The 17587-nt window shown below is 42.7% G+C and overlaps 1 protein-coding gene across 1 annotated transcript in view; it reads left to right on the top strand.

The window, feature by feature from the left end:
• The window catches only part of LOC118367202 (tomoregulin-2-like), a 162924-nt gene that overhangs the window by 128172 nt on the left and 17165 nt on the right, over nucleotides 1–17587 (top strand). The window contains exon 5 of the mRNA XM_052493947.1: nucleotides 10672–10768. Within this exon, the coding sequence (XP_052349907.1) occupies nucleotides 10672–10768 (97 nt within the window). The remainder of the gene's footprint in view (nucleotides 1–10671; nucleotides 10769–17587) is intronic.

The raw sequence follows: 17587 nt of genomic DNA, 5'->3' as shown, positions 1-17587 counted from the left end.
GAAGTCATCTGCAGAGAGGGAGGAGGGGGGGGGATTCAGGAGGGAGGAGAAGGTGGCAAAGAGCTTCCTAGGGTTAGAGGCAGATGCTTGGAATTTAGAATGGTAGAAAGTGGCTTTAGCAGCAGAGACAGAGGAGGAAAATGTAGAGAGGAGGGAGTGAAAGGATGCCAGGTCCGCAGGGAGGCGAGTTTTCCTCCATTTCCGCTCGGCTGCCCGGAGCCCTGTTCTGTGAGCTCGCAATGAGTCGTCGAGCCACGGAGGCGGGAGGGAGGACCGAGCCGGCCTGGAGGATAGGGGACATAGGGAGTCAAAGGATGCAGTAAGGGAGGAGAGGAGGGTTGAGGAGGCAGAATCAGGAGATAGGTTGGAGAAAGTTTGAGCAGAGGGAAGAGATGATAGGATGGAAGAGGAGAGAGTAGCGGGGGAGAGAGAGCGAAGGTTGGGACGGCGCGATACCATCCGAGTAGGGGCAGTGTGGGAAGTGTTGGATGAGAGCGAGAGGGAAAAGGATACAAGGTAGTGGTCGGAGACTTGGAGGGGAGTTGCAATGAGGTTAGTGGAAGAACAGCATCTAGTAAAGATGAGGTCAAGCGTATTGCCTGCCTTGTGAGTAGGGGGAAGGTGAGAGGGTGAGGTCAAAAGAGGAGAGGAGTGGAAAGAAGGAGGCAGAGAGGAATGAGTCAAAGGTAGACGTGGGGAGGTTAAAGTCGCCCAGAACTGTGAGAGGTGAGCCGTCCTCAGGAAAGGAGCTTATCAAGGCATCAAGCTCATTGATGAACTCTCCGAGGGAACCTGGAGGGCGATAAATGATAAGGATGTTAAGCTTGAAAGGGCTGGTAACTGTGACAGCATGGAATTCAAAGGAGGCGATAGACAGATGGGTAAGGGGAGAAAGAGAGAAAGACCACTTGGGAGAGATGAGGATCCCGGTGCCACCACCCCGCTGACCAGAAGCTCTCGGGGTGTGCGAGAACACGTGGGCGGACGAGGAGAGAGCAGTAGGAGTAGCAGTGTTATCTGTGGTGATCCATGTTTCCGTCAGTGCCAAGAAGTCAAGGGACTGGAGGGAGGCATAGGCTGAGATGAACTCTGCCTTGTTGGCCGCAGATCGGCAGTTCCAGAGGCTACCGGAGACCTGGAACTCCACGTGGGTCGTACGCGCTGGGATCACCAGATTAGGGTGGTCGCGGCCACGCGGTGTGGAGCGTTTGTATGGTCTGTGCAGAGAGGAGAGAACAGGGATAGACAGACACATAGTTGACAGGCTACAGAAAAGGCTACGCTAATGCAAGGAGATTGGAATGACAAGTGGACTACACGTCTCGAATGTTCAGAAAGTTAAGCTTACGTAGCAAGAATCTTATTGACTAAAATGATTAAAATGATACAGTACTGCTAAAGTAGGCTAGCTGGCAGTGGCTGCGTTGTTGACACTACACTAATCAAGTCGTTCCGTTGAGTGTAATAGTTTCTACAGTGCTACTATTCGGGGGCTAGCTGGCTAGCTAGCAGTGTTGTTTACGTTACGTTGCGTTAAAAGAACGACAATAGCTGGCTAGCTAACCTAGGAAATCGCTCTAGACTACACAATTATCTTTGAAACAAAGACGGCTATGTAGCTAGCTATGTAGCTAGCTACGATCAAACAAATCAAACCGTTGTACTGTAATGAAATGAAATGAAAATGTGATACTACCTGACCGGTGATTGAATTCGAAACAGTAGACGTTGGCTAGCTGTTAGCTGTTAGCTGTTGGCTAGCTAGCAGAGTCTCCTACGTTAAGGACGACAAATAGCTGGCTAGCGAACCTCAGTGAATTAAGATAATCACTCCAAGGCTACACACACTAAACTACACAATTATCTTGGAAACAAAGACAGCTATGTAGCTAGCTAACACTAGACTAATCAAGTCGTTCAGTTGAGTGAATAGCACTACAGTGATGCTAATCTGTGTGCGTTAGCTAGCGTTTGCTAGCTCCTGGGCGAATAGCAGTGAAGGCTACGTTAGGGCGACGAAATACGATAATTATGCAATTATCTCTGATACAAGGACGGCTATGTAGCTAGCTAAGAAGAATTGCTAAGATTAGACAAATCAACCGTTGTACTATAATGAAATGTAATGAAAAAGTTATACAACCTGCAGAGCGAAGTGCGAATGCGACCGCTCGCTCCAACCCGGAACCGGGTAAAATGATGAAAGGAATTGCTTTGGATGTTCAATACAAAGCTTCCAGGTTTGGAAAGTTTAATTTGTGGTCAGTAATCCCTGATTTGATGTCCAGACCAGATGTGCTTGTCGGTCATAGGAAATAATAATAGAAACTTTCAAATAAAGTAAAAATGAAAAAACTAAGGGGTCTCGGTTACCTAACAGATACAGTAACTAGAGCTGAACTGACTGTGGTAGCTACTAGCTAGCTAGTTCATTCGCTTCAGACAGAACTTCAGTCCAGACAGGATGAAACATGAAATGCATTAGCTAACGTTACATGTCAGTACAATAAATATGTTTTTCTGTTAAGTCAAACATCTATTGCCTTGCCAGCTACATCAGTCAAATAAAGAGTAGCCAGTTTCTGCCCTGCGTCCTGTTACAACTTGGAGAAAAAGCACAACACACACAGACAACAGCCGCATGCTCTGTGGTGTCTGCTCGGTTCTAAATCCAGTCGGCTGAAACTGCCAAACAGCCTACCCGACCGCTCTGAGGCGTCCGCATGGTCCTAAAGCACACCGGAGCCTGTTTTTTTTTTTTTACCAGAGAACATTGATAAAGCTGGATGGGGGGGGCAAAAATACCATTTCAGAATGTAGGGGGGTCATGTCATGGCCACGGAAAACAACAACTCACCCAGCACACTGTTATTGCTGTTATATTATCAACTTCCTTTTTTGTTTGGAGCATGTTCATTTAAGGAGTTTTTTAGTTTCTTTTACATTTAAAGGGTAACTCGCAAACCCAATTTCAGTCTTTGCCCAACTCCTTAAACTGTATTCAGTTGACAAGTTGGGGGTAATTGCTCATATACACCAGTCAAAAAAATAAAGGAAACACTAAAATAACACATCCTAGATCTGAATGAACGAAATATTCTTATTAAATACTTTTTCTTTACATAGTTGAAGGTGCTGACAACAAAATCACACAAAAATGATCAATGGAAATCAAATTTATCAACCCATGGAGGTCTGGATTTGGAGTCACACTCAAAATTTAAGTGGAAAACCACACTACAGGCTGATCCAACTTTGATGTAATGCCCTTAAAACAAGTCAAATTGAGGCTCAGTAGTGTGTGTGGCTTCCACGTGCCTGTATGACCTCCCTACAACGCCTGGGCATGCTCCTGATGAGGTGGCGGATGGTCTCCTGAGGGATCTCCTCCCAGACCTGGACTAAAGCATCCGCCAACTCCTGGACAGTCTGTGGTGCAACGTGGCGTTGGTGGATGGAGTGAGACATGATGTCCCAGATGTGCTCAATTGGATTCAGGTCTGGGGAACGTACGGGCCAGTCCATAGCATAAATGCCTTCCTCATGCAGGAACTGCTGACACTCCAGCCACATGAGGTCTAGCATTGTCTTACATTAGGAGGAACCCAGGGCCAACCGCACCAGCATATGGTCTCACAAGGGGTCTGAGGATCTCATCTCGGTACCTAATGGCAGTCAGGCTACCTCTGGCGAGCACATGGAGGGCTGTGCGGCCCCCCAAAGAAATGCCACCCCACACCATGACTGACCCACCGCCAAACCGGTCATGCTGGAGGATGTTGCAGGCAGCAGAACGTTCTCCACGGCGTCTCCAGACTGTCACGTCTGTCACATGTGCTCAGTGTGAACCTGCTTTCATCTGTGAGGAGCACAGGGCGCCAGTGGCGAATTTTGCCAATCTTGGTGTTCTCTGGCAAATGCCAAACATCCTGCACGGTGTTGGGCTGTAAGCTGTGGATGTCGGGCCCTCATACCACCCTCATGTTTCTGACTGTTTGAGCAGACATGCACATTTGTGGCCTGCTGGAGGTCATTTTGCAGGGCTCTGACAGTGCTCCTCCTGCTCCTCCTTGCACAAAGGCGGAGGTAGCGGTTCTGCTGCTGGGTTGTTGCCACGTCTCCTGATGTACTGGCCTGTCTCCATGCTCTGGACACTACGCTGACAGACACAGCAAACCTTCTTGCCACAGCTCGCATTGATGTGCCATCCTGGCTGAGCTGCACTACCTGAGCCACTTGTGTGGGTTGTAGACTCCGTCTCATGCTACCACTAGAGTGAAAGCACCACCAGCATTCAAAAGTGACCAAAACATGAGCCAGGAAGCATAGGAACTGAGAAGTGGTCTGTGGTTATCACCTGCAGAACCACTCCTTTATTGGGGGTGTCTTGCTAATTGCCTATAATTTCCACCTGTTGTCTATTCCATTTGCACAGCAGCATGTGACATTTATTGTCAATCAGTGTTGCTTCCTAAGTGGACAGTTTGATTTCACAGAAGTGTGATTGACTTGGAGTTACATTGTGTTGTTTAAGTATTCCCTTAATTTATTTGAGCAGTGTATATACATTTTGTGGTGGGTAAACATAGTTGTACCTAATCCCAACTTCCTCACTAAAGCAGACTTACCAGAAGTCCAATGGCTGGCTCTGATATTAAAATGATGTGCATCTCAAGCAAATAAGGTTCTGGTCAGTGAGCTCATAGTGGTAAGGTGCCAAGTTATTGACATCTATTGCCAATAATTCCCCATGGGGTGCAAAAACAATCTTTGAATTGTGGACTCACATTTACTGTAGTATTGTGTTGGTAAAAAACGTACAATCATCACCTTGAAAATGAAAATTAGCGGCTCAATTAGATTCAACCCACATTGCAGTATTTACGCAGTATCTCTTTTTCCAATGGTAAAATTAACTCACAGATTGGATTTGGTTACTGTATAAAAACCTACAACTACGACCCCTCTCAAAGGTATGCTTTCACTTTTCTGAGTTAGACATGTGTGGGCACGGGATGAATATTGTAAATAAAGGATTTGAAAATATATACATCTGCCACATATGAGCAAACTGTCTTTGCGGATTTTGCCACCAATCAATGGTTAGGAAAAAAATACAACAAGTTGTCATGACCAACATTGTCATCTATTTCTTGTTATGATGGATGCAGCTACGAATATAAATGTGTTATCCTTATAGCCCGTTTTTTTTTCTTTTTTTCCCATAAAAGCACATTGATATGTATGAAACAGAATATTATGTAATGTCAGTAGTCTAGTCAAGGAAGCAAGGAAGGATGCACTCCACTTACCAAGACCATTGCCAAATACGGCACGCTGTCACATGCTTTTGTAGTAAGCCTTGAGGTGGCAACTCCCAAAACATCGAGAAGAGAGTGTATTTCATACTGAACCCTTAACTTGAGGTGACATAGATGCACCTTCTCAAGGTTTTCAATGGTAGAATTTAACTGTTAGAGGCAAAAAGAGCTAGCTTTTTTACTATAGGTAACCACAATCTGCAATATCAATTGAGTGGGAAACAGGGGTTTGTGTATGTACTGCCATGCCGGATTGGTTCAATTGATGTCTTGCACATCGCTGATCAAAACTATATACTTGCCAGTATTGAAAGTGGCATGCAGTCTTTTTACGTTACAGTCATCTAGCTCTACTGAGTTGAAAGGAAATTAGGATCAACCAGTAATAACAGTGAAGCATATGGTTTACTCAATTCTGAAAGCTGCATTGTCCTAGTGACCACAGACCAGCAACAGTCCTCATCATCCCATGCACCATGTGTGTGTGTGTATGTGTGTGTGTGTGTGTGTGTGTGTGTGTGTGTGTGTGTGTGTGTGTGTGTGTGTGTGTGTGTGTGTGTGTGTGTGTGTGTGTGTGTGCTTCCATGCTTGTACGTGCCATTTCCCTCTCTGTGTTTGTAACCAAGGTCGCTCTTGAAACACTATGTTTTTTAGAGGTGTGTGGGCTTCATTCATCATCCCTGTGATAGGTGCTGCTGGAGTGCCCTAAATCTCCATCTCTCTCTCATTCTCACTCTCTCTCTCTGTCTCTATCTGTCTCTTTCTCCCTCTGTCTCGGTTGAGAGAGGAGTCTTGGTCAGTGTGGGGAGCTCTATTACTGAGAACAAAATCAAACTTTACCATACATCTCTTATCTGTTGCGTACCATTTATTCATCGCTCTCTTTATTTCTCTCTCTCCCCCTTTCTCGCTCCATCTTTGTTCTTCGTCTTTGGCTCCCCCTTTGGGTCTTTGGAAAAGATTGATTGTACGTTTGATGTATTTGTATGTGTGTTACTATAATAAAAATACAACATTTGTGTAAATACATTTTCAGTTATGAGTTTCCATGGTTAAGGCTGGGCAGTATATCCTGCTCCTCCTCCTTTCCTCCTCCTGTCCTTCTTCTCTCCTCTTCTCTTTTTTCAATAAGTGTCACATTGCATGAGCTTACACTCTTGTATGCTTTTTATATACTACATGCAACATTTCTGTTATTACTATGATCCAACTGCATTGAAATGTCGTATGTCCCATGCATGTGAGACCTTATTAGGCTTAGCTTGCACTCTTGCATGTTTTTTATAATACATTTCTGTTATGTGTAATTGTTAACCACCCATTTAAGTCAGTTATTACAGGAATCTTCTATGAATCTTGTAAGTCTTGCAAAAGTGTATTTGCTGCCATATGTATTAGTTCCAGGTAGAACATTTAAGAATTCTTCTGTTTCTTTTCCAAATGGGGCGCTGGTCAGCTTCTGGTTCCGATCAATACAGTGTGATGTGAAGAGTACAAACAGGGCATTTTGTTACAGTCAGTACCTTCCTGTGTCTCCTGATTCCTGGGATGAGTAGACAGGAACAGGGGAGATGTGTAGTGTTGCAACCAAAATAATCGGGATATGGGGACTTGGGAGGAAAGAGGGTAAAGCACTGCCTGTTGTCCCAAGTCACTTTGTCATTTTACTGAGTGTAGGGTGGGTGGGGAGAGGGGTAGGTGGGTGTTGGGGGTATTTATGTGGAGTGTGTTTGTGCAGGTGTGAGCATGTGTGTGTGGGGGTGGTTGTGTGTGTGTGAGGTGAGGTGAGGTGAAGCGTTTGGGTAAGGGATGCAGTTTAAAATACAGCTTCAGTATGACATTTATTCATGTTTTATACAGCAGAGAATGTGTAAGAAAGGCTGAAATGAGGTGTTTTTGCAATCAGCAGTCAATCATGGCAATTCAACCTGGATAAGAAAATTCACAGAATAATTGAACTGTCAACTTCAAGTCTAATGAAACCTCATTTGAACACTTGAATGCAACTCACACTCATCAATTGTATGATATATCCTTTTGTAAACTATTTTGCATATTTTCTCTGGTTGGAACTTGCAGTTGGTATTGTTATATTGTTACTGTATGTAGTACTGCTTTGGGATTCAAGCTGCTTTTTGCTGTTTAAGAGAATGGAGGCTCACCTTACCTTCTGGAGAGACCTAAAGTATAGAATAGTCCCATGAATACAGAAAGGACACCTTTTCTTGCCTGACTGGGTTATAATCTTCACAGAGACAGGGACAGAGAGAAAGAGTCTTAAGCATTCAGGATGTGTGTTTGTGTCTGTGAGACCTAAGGGCAAAGACACAGGTTCAAACAAAAATGGAGGAATGGAGAGGAATTTTCAAACTGTCACTGCAAGGAAACTTTCTATTTTCTTGTTTTTGCCAATCTTTTTCTCCTTTCTACTGGTGTGTTAGGACTTCAGGCACATGCATTTACATGGTCAGAACCAATACTGAGATCAACAAAACAAGGAAATAATTATAACGTAAACAAGGCTTGATTTAACGTTGAGAAAGTGCTATCCAGACAATACCAGACTAAATAGGCACTGAAACAGTCAGAAAGGGGTCACAAACCAAAGCACCAATCGGACCGAATACAGTATATACAAGAGTAGACAAAAAATAACTAACCAGACAAATATGAATGGATGTACGATCATGATGTAGGGATTGATACATTTTCATAAGGGAAAACCAAGTCTAAAATGTCAAAGTGGAAATTACAAACTTCTGAAGCCTTTTTAAATCTGTATTGCAGGAAAGTTCTCCTGCAACAGGGAGATCAAATTAAGATAAAACAAAGTACTTACCAGACCAAATATGCACAAGAGTAGACAAACCAAAGCACTACCCAGCAAACATGTTCACATTGGCACGTTGTGGGCCCAATGCGGGTTAAAACATTGGACCCATGACGTTTGCCACATTAGGTCGATGCGCCTTGGCTCATCGGCTCCTTTTTGGCCCCAAGGTAGATGGCCCCAAGGGCATCCCTCCGTTTGCCTGAAATAAGCTGCCTATCCATTACATTGTATCAGAAAGACAATAAAGTTGTTACTATCATATACGCTGAGTGTACAAATCATTCAAAGTGTACAAAACATTCATGACATACGTTGTCTTCATAAATTCAATCTGGAGTGCGATCGTAAATTCAGAGCGTTGTCAGATTTTCATTTCGTAAATTCAGAGCATTTCGCACTCGGAGCGTTCAGAGAGTACGCTGGACCATCTGGCCGAGGAGTAGGGTTAATCCGAGCGTTCTGACCTCACAACGGCAGTCAAGAACCCAAGCTAACTGGCAAATGTTGGCTAGCTTGTTAGCTACTTCCAAACACAAATGAGAGAACACCTATTTTGACCATTTTGCTCTCACAGGCTAGCTAGCTAGCTGACAGATTTTTGGCTTGGCGAGATAGCTAGCAAGCTGGGTAATGTTTTTGTTTGAAAAATGCATTTGGACACTGAGATTTCACCTGGCTGTCAGTTGCTGATCTTCTGAGAACATAATTTGAAGAGTTGCCTGAAGCCTGTTAGGAATGAGAGATGGAGGAATACAGTAGTGCTGAGGCAGAGAGCACGTAGTGAGGACGACAGGCTACATACTATTCTGAACTTTGTGCTGTGAGCTTTCTGAGCTGCTGAGGCATCATCCAAGTGTGTGCTACACAGAGTGGAACAGAAGTTCAGTGGCTAAAAGAGTCAGGTTGGTTCCCAGACTCCATCACCGTCATCCACCATCCTCTGACCAGATCTCTCCTCTCAAGCCAAGAACTGACCCTCTATATCTTCAGAGGAAGCACATTTCAAAGAGTTGGCCTCTATTGGTTGACCTATCATGAAATATTGCTTGTTTGTTTTTTGCTCTTGAAGCACTTTGATATTCTATGAAATAGAAATCCATAGAAATCCATAGAAATCAAGTTAATTATGAATTATTATTACAACAGTAATAATAGGCTGACCAGGTGAATCCAGCTGAAAGCTATGCTCCCTTATTGATCTCACTTGAAGATGAAGTGGAGGAGACAGGTTAAAGAAGGATTTTTAAGCCAAACATGTTCGAGTGTAGACAAACCAAAGCACTAATCAGACCAAACATGTACAAGAGTCGGCAAAACCAATAGTGAATGAACCAAAACAAGGACAAAGCTTCATGAAATTAACACTAAAACTGACTTACCAATTCAAAATAGGACATTCAAACAAGCACTAATCTAGATGAAAGCGAGACTAAAAACCAGGATTATCCAGTCCAAAGATTATTTCCAAACACCACAAGGCAACAACTCAAGGTAGGGGGTAAATGAAGGATGCGAAACAAGGGATTCTCTGAGGAGGGATGCTTTTTTCCCTGCCTGGCGACTGATGAGTTGTGGCTATGCACCGGTAGGGGCATTTGACCCCCATAAGCTCACAGGCAACCAGAAAGCACTCTAGTCCTGCCACCTACAGCCGGTGGCTCCCTAACAAACCGAAGAAAAAAAAATGATGATGGAATAAAGGAGAGACTCTAGAAATATCAGCAGGGATTTCAGGCGGCAGAGATAGAGACAGGGAGGGATGGAGAAAGGGAAAGAAGAAGGGATGGAAGGAAGGAAAGTGTGAATCAAAGTGACCGTACGGGCTGATTGTTAGATAGGGTGGCTGTAGAGGCACTTGAGACGTCTGACTTCGGTTGCTAGGGGTCACAGTAACATTTTGTGATTGAGGAATTGTGAGATTTTGTGGTTTTAGTGTTTCTGGGGGAAGTAAACTTATTGAAACACTGTGTAGATGTATGGGTGTCTGTAGGGGCCTTATAAGGGCCTGTGAAGTTGTGGGTTTGATTTCTGCATGCGGCCACTAGTACGTTGGTTAAATGACCATATCGTTATTGTGTGTATGTGTGTTGTGTGTGTGGCCAGCAATCCAGGTAAAGCTGGCTGATTCCATATGTGTTATTTCATAGTTTTGATGTCTTCACTATTATTCTACCATGTATAAAATAGTAAAAATAAAGAAAATTCCTGGAATGAGTTGGTGTGTCCAATTGTTTTGACTGGCACTGTATATTATGTATATATTTTACACTGTTTGCACTGTTCGGCCCAAAGAAAAACACTTAGGCGGCCCGCCCAAGGATTTCAATGGCAGAAAAATCCGTGACATAGTCAACACACATTTTGTTAAGCAAGAGGGGTTTGCCTGGCTGCATGTTTAGCTATTTTGAAAACAGCAAAAATAAATCAAATACAATACATTGATAAAATAAATAAAGTTTGACGTTAGATCTATTAGACTTATGTCTCTGTTTCCATCTCTTGCTCTTTCTCTCTCAGGGGGTGAGGGGTCAGCGGAGACTGGGCAGAAGGAGACGTCTACCTGTGACATCTGCCAGTTTGGGGCAGAGTGCGATGTGGACGCAGAGGACGTATGGTGAGTAAACATCAGGGTTAGTGCACAGTTGGCCAACTAATTTAGGAGTCATAACAGTAACCGTAGTACATACTCAGTGGCCTTGTAGATAGAGTGTCCACCCTGAGTTAGGAAGGTTTGGAGTTTAACCCCCAGTAGAGTCATACCAACTGTCACAGGTGGGATCTGAATCCTGTTTTCCCACAGGAGAAACCAACGTCATTACCATTAAACCATTTTGAATTCGCAGGCAGGGCTACCTCATCATGAGACCATGAGAAACCATGTACCTGACTACGCTACACAAATAGGCCAACTTAAAAAATGGGACCCAATGCATATCTGCATGGCACTCATGGATTGGATGGATTGGGGTTGAACAAACGAATGAATGCATATATTTTTGTGTCTTGTCACATTTTATGCAACCCTTCATTTCCTCTAATGGGACACCTTTTTGATTGGCAACACTTTTCACTGCACATATTTTAACCATAGTTCATTTCCATCCTATGGGACTCCTGGCCACAGCTGGTTGTGGCATAGCCCGGGAATGAACCCGGGTCTGTAGTAACGCCTCTAGTGCCTTAGACTGCTGTGCCACTCGGGAGGCCCCGAGTGAGAAAGACAGATGTATAACACACATTTCTTTGTGAATTTGGTTGGGTCGCCCGAAAAGTTACATATTGCAAAATTCTAGTATAAGTATACAGGATAAGAAGAATATATGAGCAGTATGTCTATTAGGACTTTTCCCATTTAGTTGACTGGTCGATTGTTTGGTCAATAAACTGTTGGTCGATCAAGATTTCTTTAGTCGAGCAGTGGCAAAAAAATATAAATAAAATCATGGTGTACAAGACACCTGTCTGATTTGTGCCTGTCTGAGTGGAGTAATTCATGGTGGAGGCCATAGGGATGGCACAGTCCATCATTCTAAGATGTGCTATTGAAATTGTATATGGTTACATTATGTAAAAACAATGGTGCAACGCTTATTATTTTATAACAGATGCACTTTCTCCAATGGTGGATAGTGGTCGCTATCCACTGTTCTGAAACACATCAGTGCGCTGTTGAAGTGGCACATTTTCCTACACCATGTTGCTATGTGCATCTTTGCAAAGGTAACCATTAACCAGAACAATGCTGTGGAGGCAGCAGCGGAGTTAGGAGATGAGAAAACAGCTTTTGCCTTAATTGTCTGAGAAAAGTGAGGAGAGAGGAAACCCCAACTTAATTAGGTCTATAATCAATAGCCTAACTGTTAAATGTGCCTGGCTTTATAAATCATTCATATACAGTACCAGTCAAAAGTTTGGACACACCGACTCGTTCAAGAGTTTTTCTTTATTTTACTACATTGTTTTAGTTTAGTTTTCTACATTGTAGAATAATAGTGAAGACGTCAAAACTATGAAATAACAAGTATGGAATCATGTAGTAACGAAAAAAGTGTGAAACAAATCAGAATAGATTTTAGATTCTTCAAAGTAGCCACCCTTTGCCTTGATGACAGCTTTCCACACTCTTGGCATTTTCTCAACCAGCTTCACCTGGAATGCTTTTCCAACAGTCTTGAAGGAGAGCCCACATATGCTGAGCACTTGTTGGCTGCTTTTCCTTTACTCTGCGGTCCAACTCATCCCAAACCATCTCGATAGCGTGGAGATCGGGTGATTGTGGAGGCCAGGTCAGCTGATGCAGCACTCCATCACTCTCCTTATTGGTCAAATAGCCCTTACACAGCCTGGAGGTGTGTTTGGTCCTGTTTAAAAACAAATGATAGTCCCACTAAGTGCAAACCAGATGGGATGGCGTATCGCTGCAGAATGCTGTGGTAGGCATGCTGGTTAAGTGTGCATTGAATTCTAAATATATCACAGACAGTGTCACCAGCAAAGCACCCCCACGCCATCACACCTCCTCCTCAATGCTTCACGGTGTGAACCACACATGTGGATATCATTCATTCATCTACTCTGCATCTCACAAAGACACAGCAATTAGACCATGAAGGCCTGATTCAGGCAGTCTCCTCTGAACAGTTGATGTTGAGATGTGTCTCCTTGAACTCTGTGAATCATTTATTTGGGTTACAATTTCTGAGGCTGGTAACTCTAATAAACTTATCCTTTGCAGCAGAGGAAACTCTGGGTCTTCCTTTCCTGTGGCAGTCCTCATGAGAGCCAGTTTCATCTTATCGCTTGATGGTTTTTGTGACATCATTTGAAAAAACGTTCAAAATTCTTGAAAGTTTCCGGATTGACTTGACCTTCATGTCTTAAATTAATGATGGACTGGCGTTTCTCTTTGCATATTTGAGCTGTTCTTGCCATAATATGGACTTGGTCTTTTACCAAATAGGGCTATCTTCTGTATACCACCCCTACATTGTCACAGCACAACTGATTGGCTCAAATGCATTAAGAAGGAAATAAATTCCACAAATTAACTTTTAACAAGGGACACCTGTTAATTGAAATGCTTTTCAGGTGACTACCTCATGAAGCTATTTGAAAGGTATGCCAAGAGTGTGCAAAGCTGTCATCAAGCAAAGGGTGGTTACTTTAAAGAATCTCAAATATTAAATATATTTTGATTTGTCTAACGCTTTATTGGTTACTACATGATTCCCTATGTGTTATTTCATAGTTTTGATGTCTTCACTTTTATTCTGCAATGCAGAACATTTTAAAAATAAAGAAAAACTCTTGAATGACTAGGTGTTCTAAAACGTTTGACTGATATTATATTATTTTGATATCTACAGAAATAAGACCGATCCTGCCTTCTGATTGTGTGAACACCAAACCTTCATGAGCACTAACCACAGCATTTCGGATGAACCATTTCACAAATTCGTCTGTTTTACATTTTTGCTATGCTGTAATAAAGAATTGACAATTTTTTGGTCAGAACAGCCTCTCTGTTATTGTTTATAATTTATTTAGTGTTGTTTGCACTAAAGTCTTAATACGGTAACTTACTGAGACCTATATTTCAAAACCTATATAAGCTACAGTACTGTATCAATCATTAATTAGTTAATGTCATCATACAGCATACGAGTTATTCATGATTTGAAATGCAATCTAGCTATTTAGTTTTCAAATAAAATAACGAAGGGATCCTTGAATAATTAGCGTAAAAAACAAATAAACATTTCCATTTTGGATATTACGTTCATGAATGAATTCGAGTGGTTTTGGTCCCTGCTGTAATAAAGGCAAAAATAACCCAAAAACCTTTACAACAGACTCTCTGTTATGCTTATATTTTATTTAGTGTTGTTTACACGGTTAGAGAAATTATATTGTAATCTAACAGCACCTGTTTGACACACATAATATGCACACGCAGCGCTTGCGCCTTACCTTATTTCCTTGATCTCCATTATTTTCCAGAACTAGTCAGATTTATTCCATACATCCGAATTCCCCTTTGTTTCCTGAACAACCAGTAAACATTTCCCAGTTTTGAGTTAATTTGTCACGTGTTACGGTGTTCAGAGTTTGTTAGAACGTATATATTGATGTGATTATGATATGTTTAGGTCAGACCGTATTGGTCAGGTACATGCAATGCATACACGTGTCATGTAAAGAGAGCAAGTGTTGAGGAATTAGGGATTTCGGTAACAGAACATTTCAGTCTGAAATGGCTGTAATTATGTTGCAGATTCAGCAACATGGACAACGCGATAAACACTGTTGATGTTACAGTGTATTCGGAAAGTATTCAGACCCCTTGACTTTTTCCACATTTTGTTACGTTACAGCTTTATTCTAAAATTAATGAAATCGTTTTTTCCCCCTCATCAATCTACTACACACAATACCCCATAATGACAAAGCAAAAACGTTTTTTTTTAGAAATATTGGCAAATGTATTAAAAATAAAAAACATACCTTATTTTCATAGGTATTCAGATCCTTTGCTATGAGAGTCAAAATTGAGCTCAGGTGCATTCTGTTTCCATTGATCATCCTTGAGATGTTTCTACAACTTGATTGGAGTTGTAAATTCAATTGATTGGGCATGATTTGAAAAGGAACACACCTGTCTATTTAAGGTCCCACAGTTGACAGTGCATGTCAGAGCAAAAACCAAGCCATTAGGTCGAAGGAATTGTCCATAGAGCTCCGAGACAGGATTGTATTGAGGTACAGATTTGGGGAAGGGTACCAAAAGATCTCTGCAGCGTTGAAGATCCACAAGAATCTCCATCATTCATAAATGAAAGAAGTTGGGAACCACCAAGACGCTTCTTGGAGCTGGGCGCCCGGCCAAACTGAGAAATCGGGGTCAGGAAGGTCAGGAAGCTGACCAAGAACCCAATGGTCACTCTGACAGAGCTCCAGAGATCCTCTGTGGAGATGGGATAACCTTCCAGAAGGATAACCATCTCTGCAGCACTCCACCAATCAGGGTGTTATGTTAGAGTGGCCACTCCTCAGTAAACGCACATGACAGCCCACTTGGAGTTTGCCAAAAGGCACCTAAAGGACTCTCAGAGCATTATCAACAAGATTCTCTGGTCTGATGAAACCAAGACTGAACTATTTGACCTAAATGCCAAGTGTCACGTCTGGAGGAAACCTGGCACAATATCTACGGTGAAGCATGGTGATGGCAGCACCTTGCTGTGGGGATGTTTTTCAGTGGATGGGACTGAAAGACTAGTCAGGATCAAGGGACAGATGAGCGGAGCAATCTACAGAGAGATCCTTGATGAAAGCCTGCTCTAGAGTCCTCAGAACCTCAGACTGGGGCGATGGTACACCTTTCAACAGGGCAACGACCCTAAGCACACAGCCAAGACAACGCAGGAGTGCCTTCGGGACAAGTCTCTGAATGTCCTTGAGTGGCTCAGCGAGAGCCCGGAATTTAACCTGGTCGAACATCTCTGGAAAGACCTGAAAATAGCTGTGCAGCTACGCTCCCCATCCAACCTAACAGAGCTTGAGAGGTGTTGCAGACAAGAATGGGAGAATCTCCCCAAATACAGATGTGCTATGTTTGTAGCATCATACCCAAGAAGACTTGAAGCTGTAATTGCTGCTAAAGGTGCTTCAACAAAGTACTGAGTAAAGGGTCTGAATACTTATGTAAATTACATTTTTTATACATTTGCAAAAAAAAAAAAATCTAAAATCCTCTTTGTTATTATAGGGTATTGTGTGTAAATTGTCGAGGAAAAATAACAATTGAATCCATTTTTGCATAGGCTGTAACGTAAAAAAATGTGGAAAAAGTCAAGGGGTCTGAATACTTTCCGAATGCACTGTATATGGTGCACCACTGCAGCAGGGAGGAAAGAGAGACCATGGGTGCTAGTCACACAGTCATTTTTCGTTAACACACCGCAGCAAGTCTGAGCCCCGCCTGACACAGTCAAATCAATTACGGTTTGACTCCCTCTAGTCATTTGTGTGTCTTAATTATTTCACCAAACAGTGCGCTTAAAGCAGCAGACAAGCTCACTGCATATAGTTGATTTGATTAAACACATAGGATGTGTCTATATATGGAAAAAGACACGTTTGAAAATGTTAACCAATCGATTGGTCGAAAGAACAGACGACTCTGGACGACCAAGATTTTTTCTATATAGGTACAGCCCTAAGGCAAATACTTAATTAAAAAGTTTCTTGAAGGATAAATGGACTGAGTTCCACAGAACAATAGAGGGAAGTTGGAAAATGTCTTTATCAGGCTGAATGGCCCCCACACCTTATCCCCTCAACAAACACACACGCATGCATCCCTCCCCAATCTACCCTATTTGTTTGTGAGTGTGTGTGTGTTTACCTGCAAGAGGATTCCCGCTTCAGTGCCTCAAACAAGCTTCACTGCCTCTGTTCCCTCCGTTTTCTCTCCCTCTCGCCCTTTCTATATTTCTCTCTTTTTATTTCTCTCTCTCTCTCTAATCCTCCCTTCCTCTGTCTGTGTCTCTTAGTCCTTTAGAAGGATACTCTGAAATATGAGGCTGGGGATTATAAAAACGAATGTTATATTTAACAGCAATAGCATATATAGCTGTGGCTTTGTACAATGTAGAAGTGGCTGGGGACGGGTGCAGAGTGGTCTAGCTACCGAATGTGTGTGTATGAGCGAGTGCGTCCCTGCCTGTGTGTGCCTCTGTGTGCATTGTGTGTGTGTGTGTGTATGCATGCCTCCTTGTGCATTTGTTTATGTGTGTGTGTGTGCGGTGTGTGCGTGTGTGTGTGTGTGTGTGTGTGTGTGTGTGTGTGTGTGTGTGTGTGTGTGTGTGTGTGTGTGTGTGTGTGTGTGTGTGTGTGTGTGTGTTTGTGCGTGTTTGTGCGGTCATGCGTGTGTGTGTGTGTGTGTGTGTGTGTGTGTGTGTGTGTGTGTGTGCGTGTGTGTTTGCGTGACTGGAAGTTGCCTTTAGAGAACATGTTCACAGGAATCCTGCAGTAAATCATTGAGTTTAGATAGAGGGGAAATCACATGGCACTGTACAAATCAATAAGACACATCCTACCAAGAAGTGCTCTTCACACACAGACACACCAATAAACATACACTCTGGTAGACACCCACCCAGACACTCTCTCTTTCTCCATCTCTGATTCTTCTCCCTCCCTGTCGATATATGTTGGTAGGTGTGTGATTTTATTTCATTGTATTAGCATCTCTTTTAGCCGACCAAGGGCTAGTCTCCCAAGGGCCCTTAAGAAATGTAAAAACATTTTGAAAAATAACAAAAGCTAAGTAAAAACACACACACATATTCAAAGATCCTATTACCTTTACATATTACGTGTATATTTGTGGGTGGGTGTATCTGTGTGTGCACTGTGCATGTTCGTGTGT

Source organism: Oncorhynchus keta, chromosome 34, assembly GCF_023373465.1.
Source record: "Oncorhynchus keta strain PuntledgeMale-10-30-2019 chromosome 34, Oket_V2, whole genome shotgun sequence".
Taxonomy (NCBI): Eukaryota; Metazoa; Chordata; class Actinopteri; order Salmoniformes; family Salmonidae; genus Oncorhynchus; species Oncorhynchus keta.
Note: the sequence above shows the minus strand (reverse complement) of the source record. Positions and strands in the feature narration are given on the sequence as shown.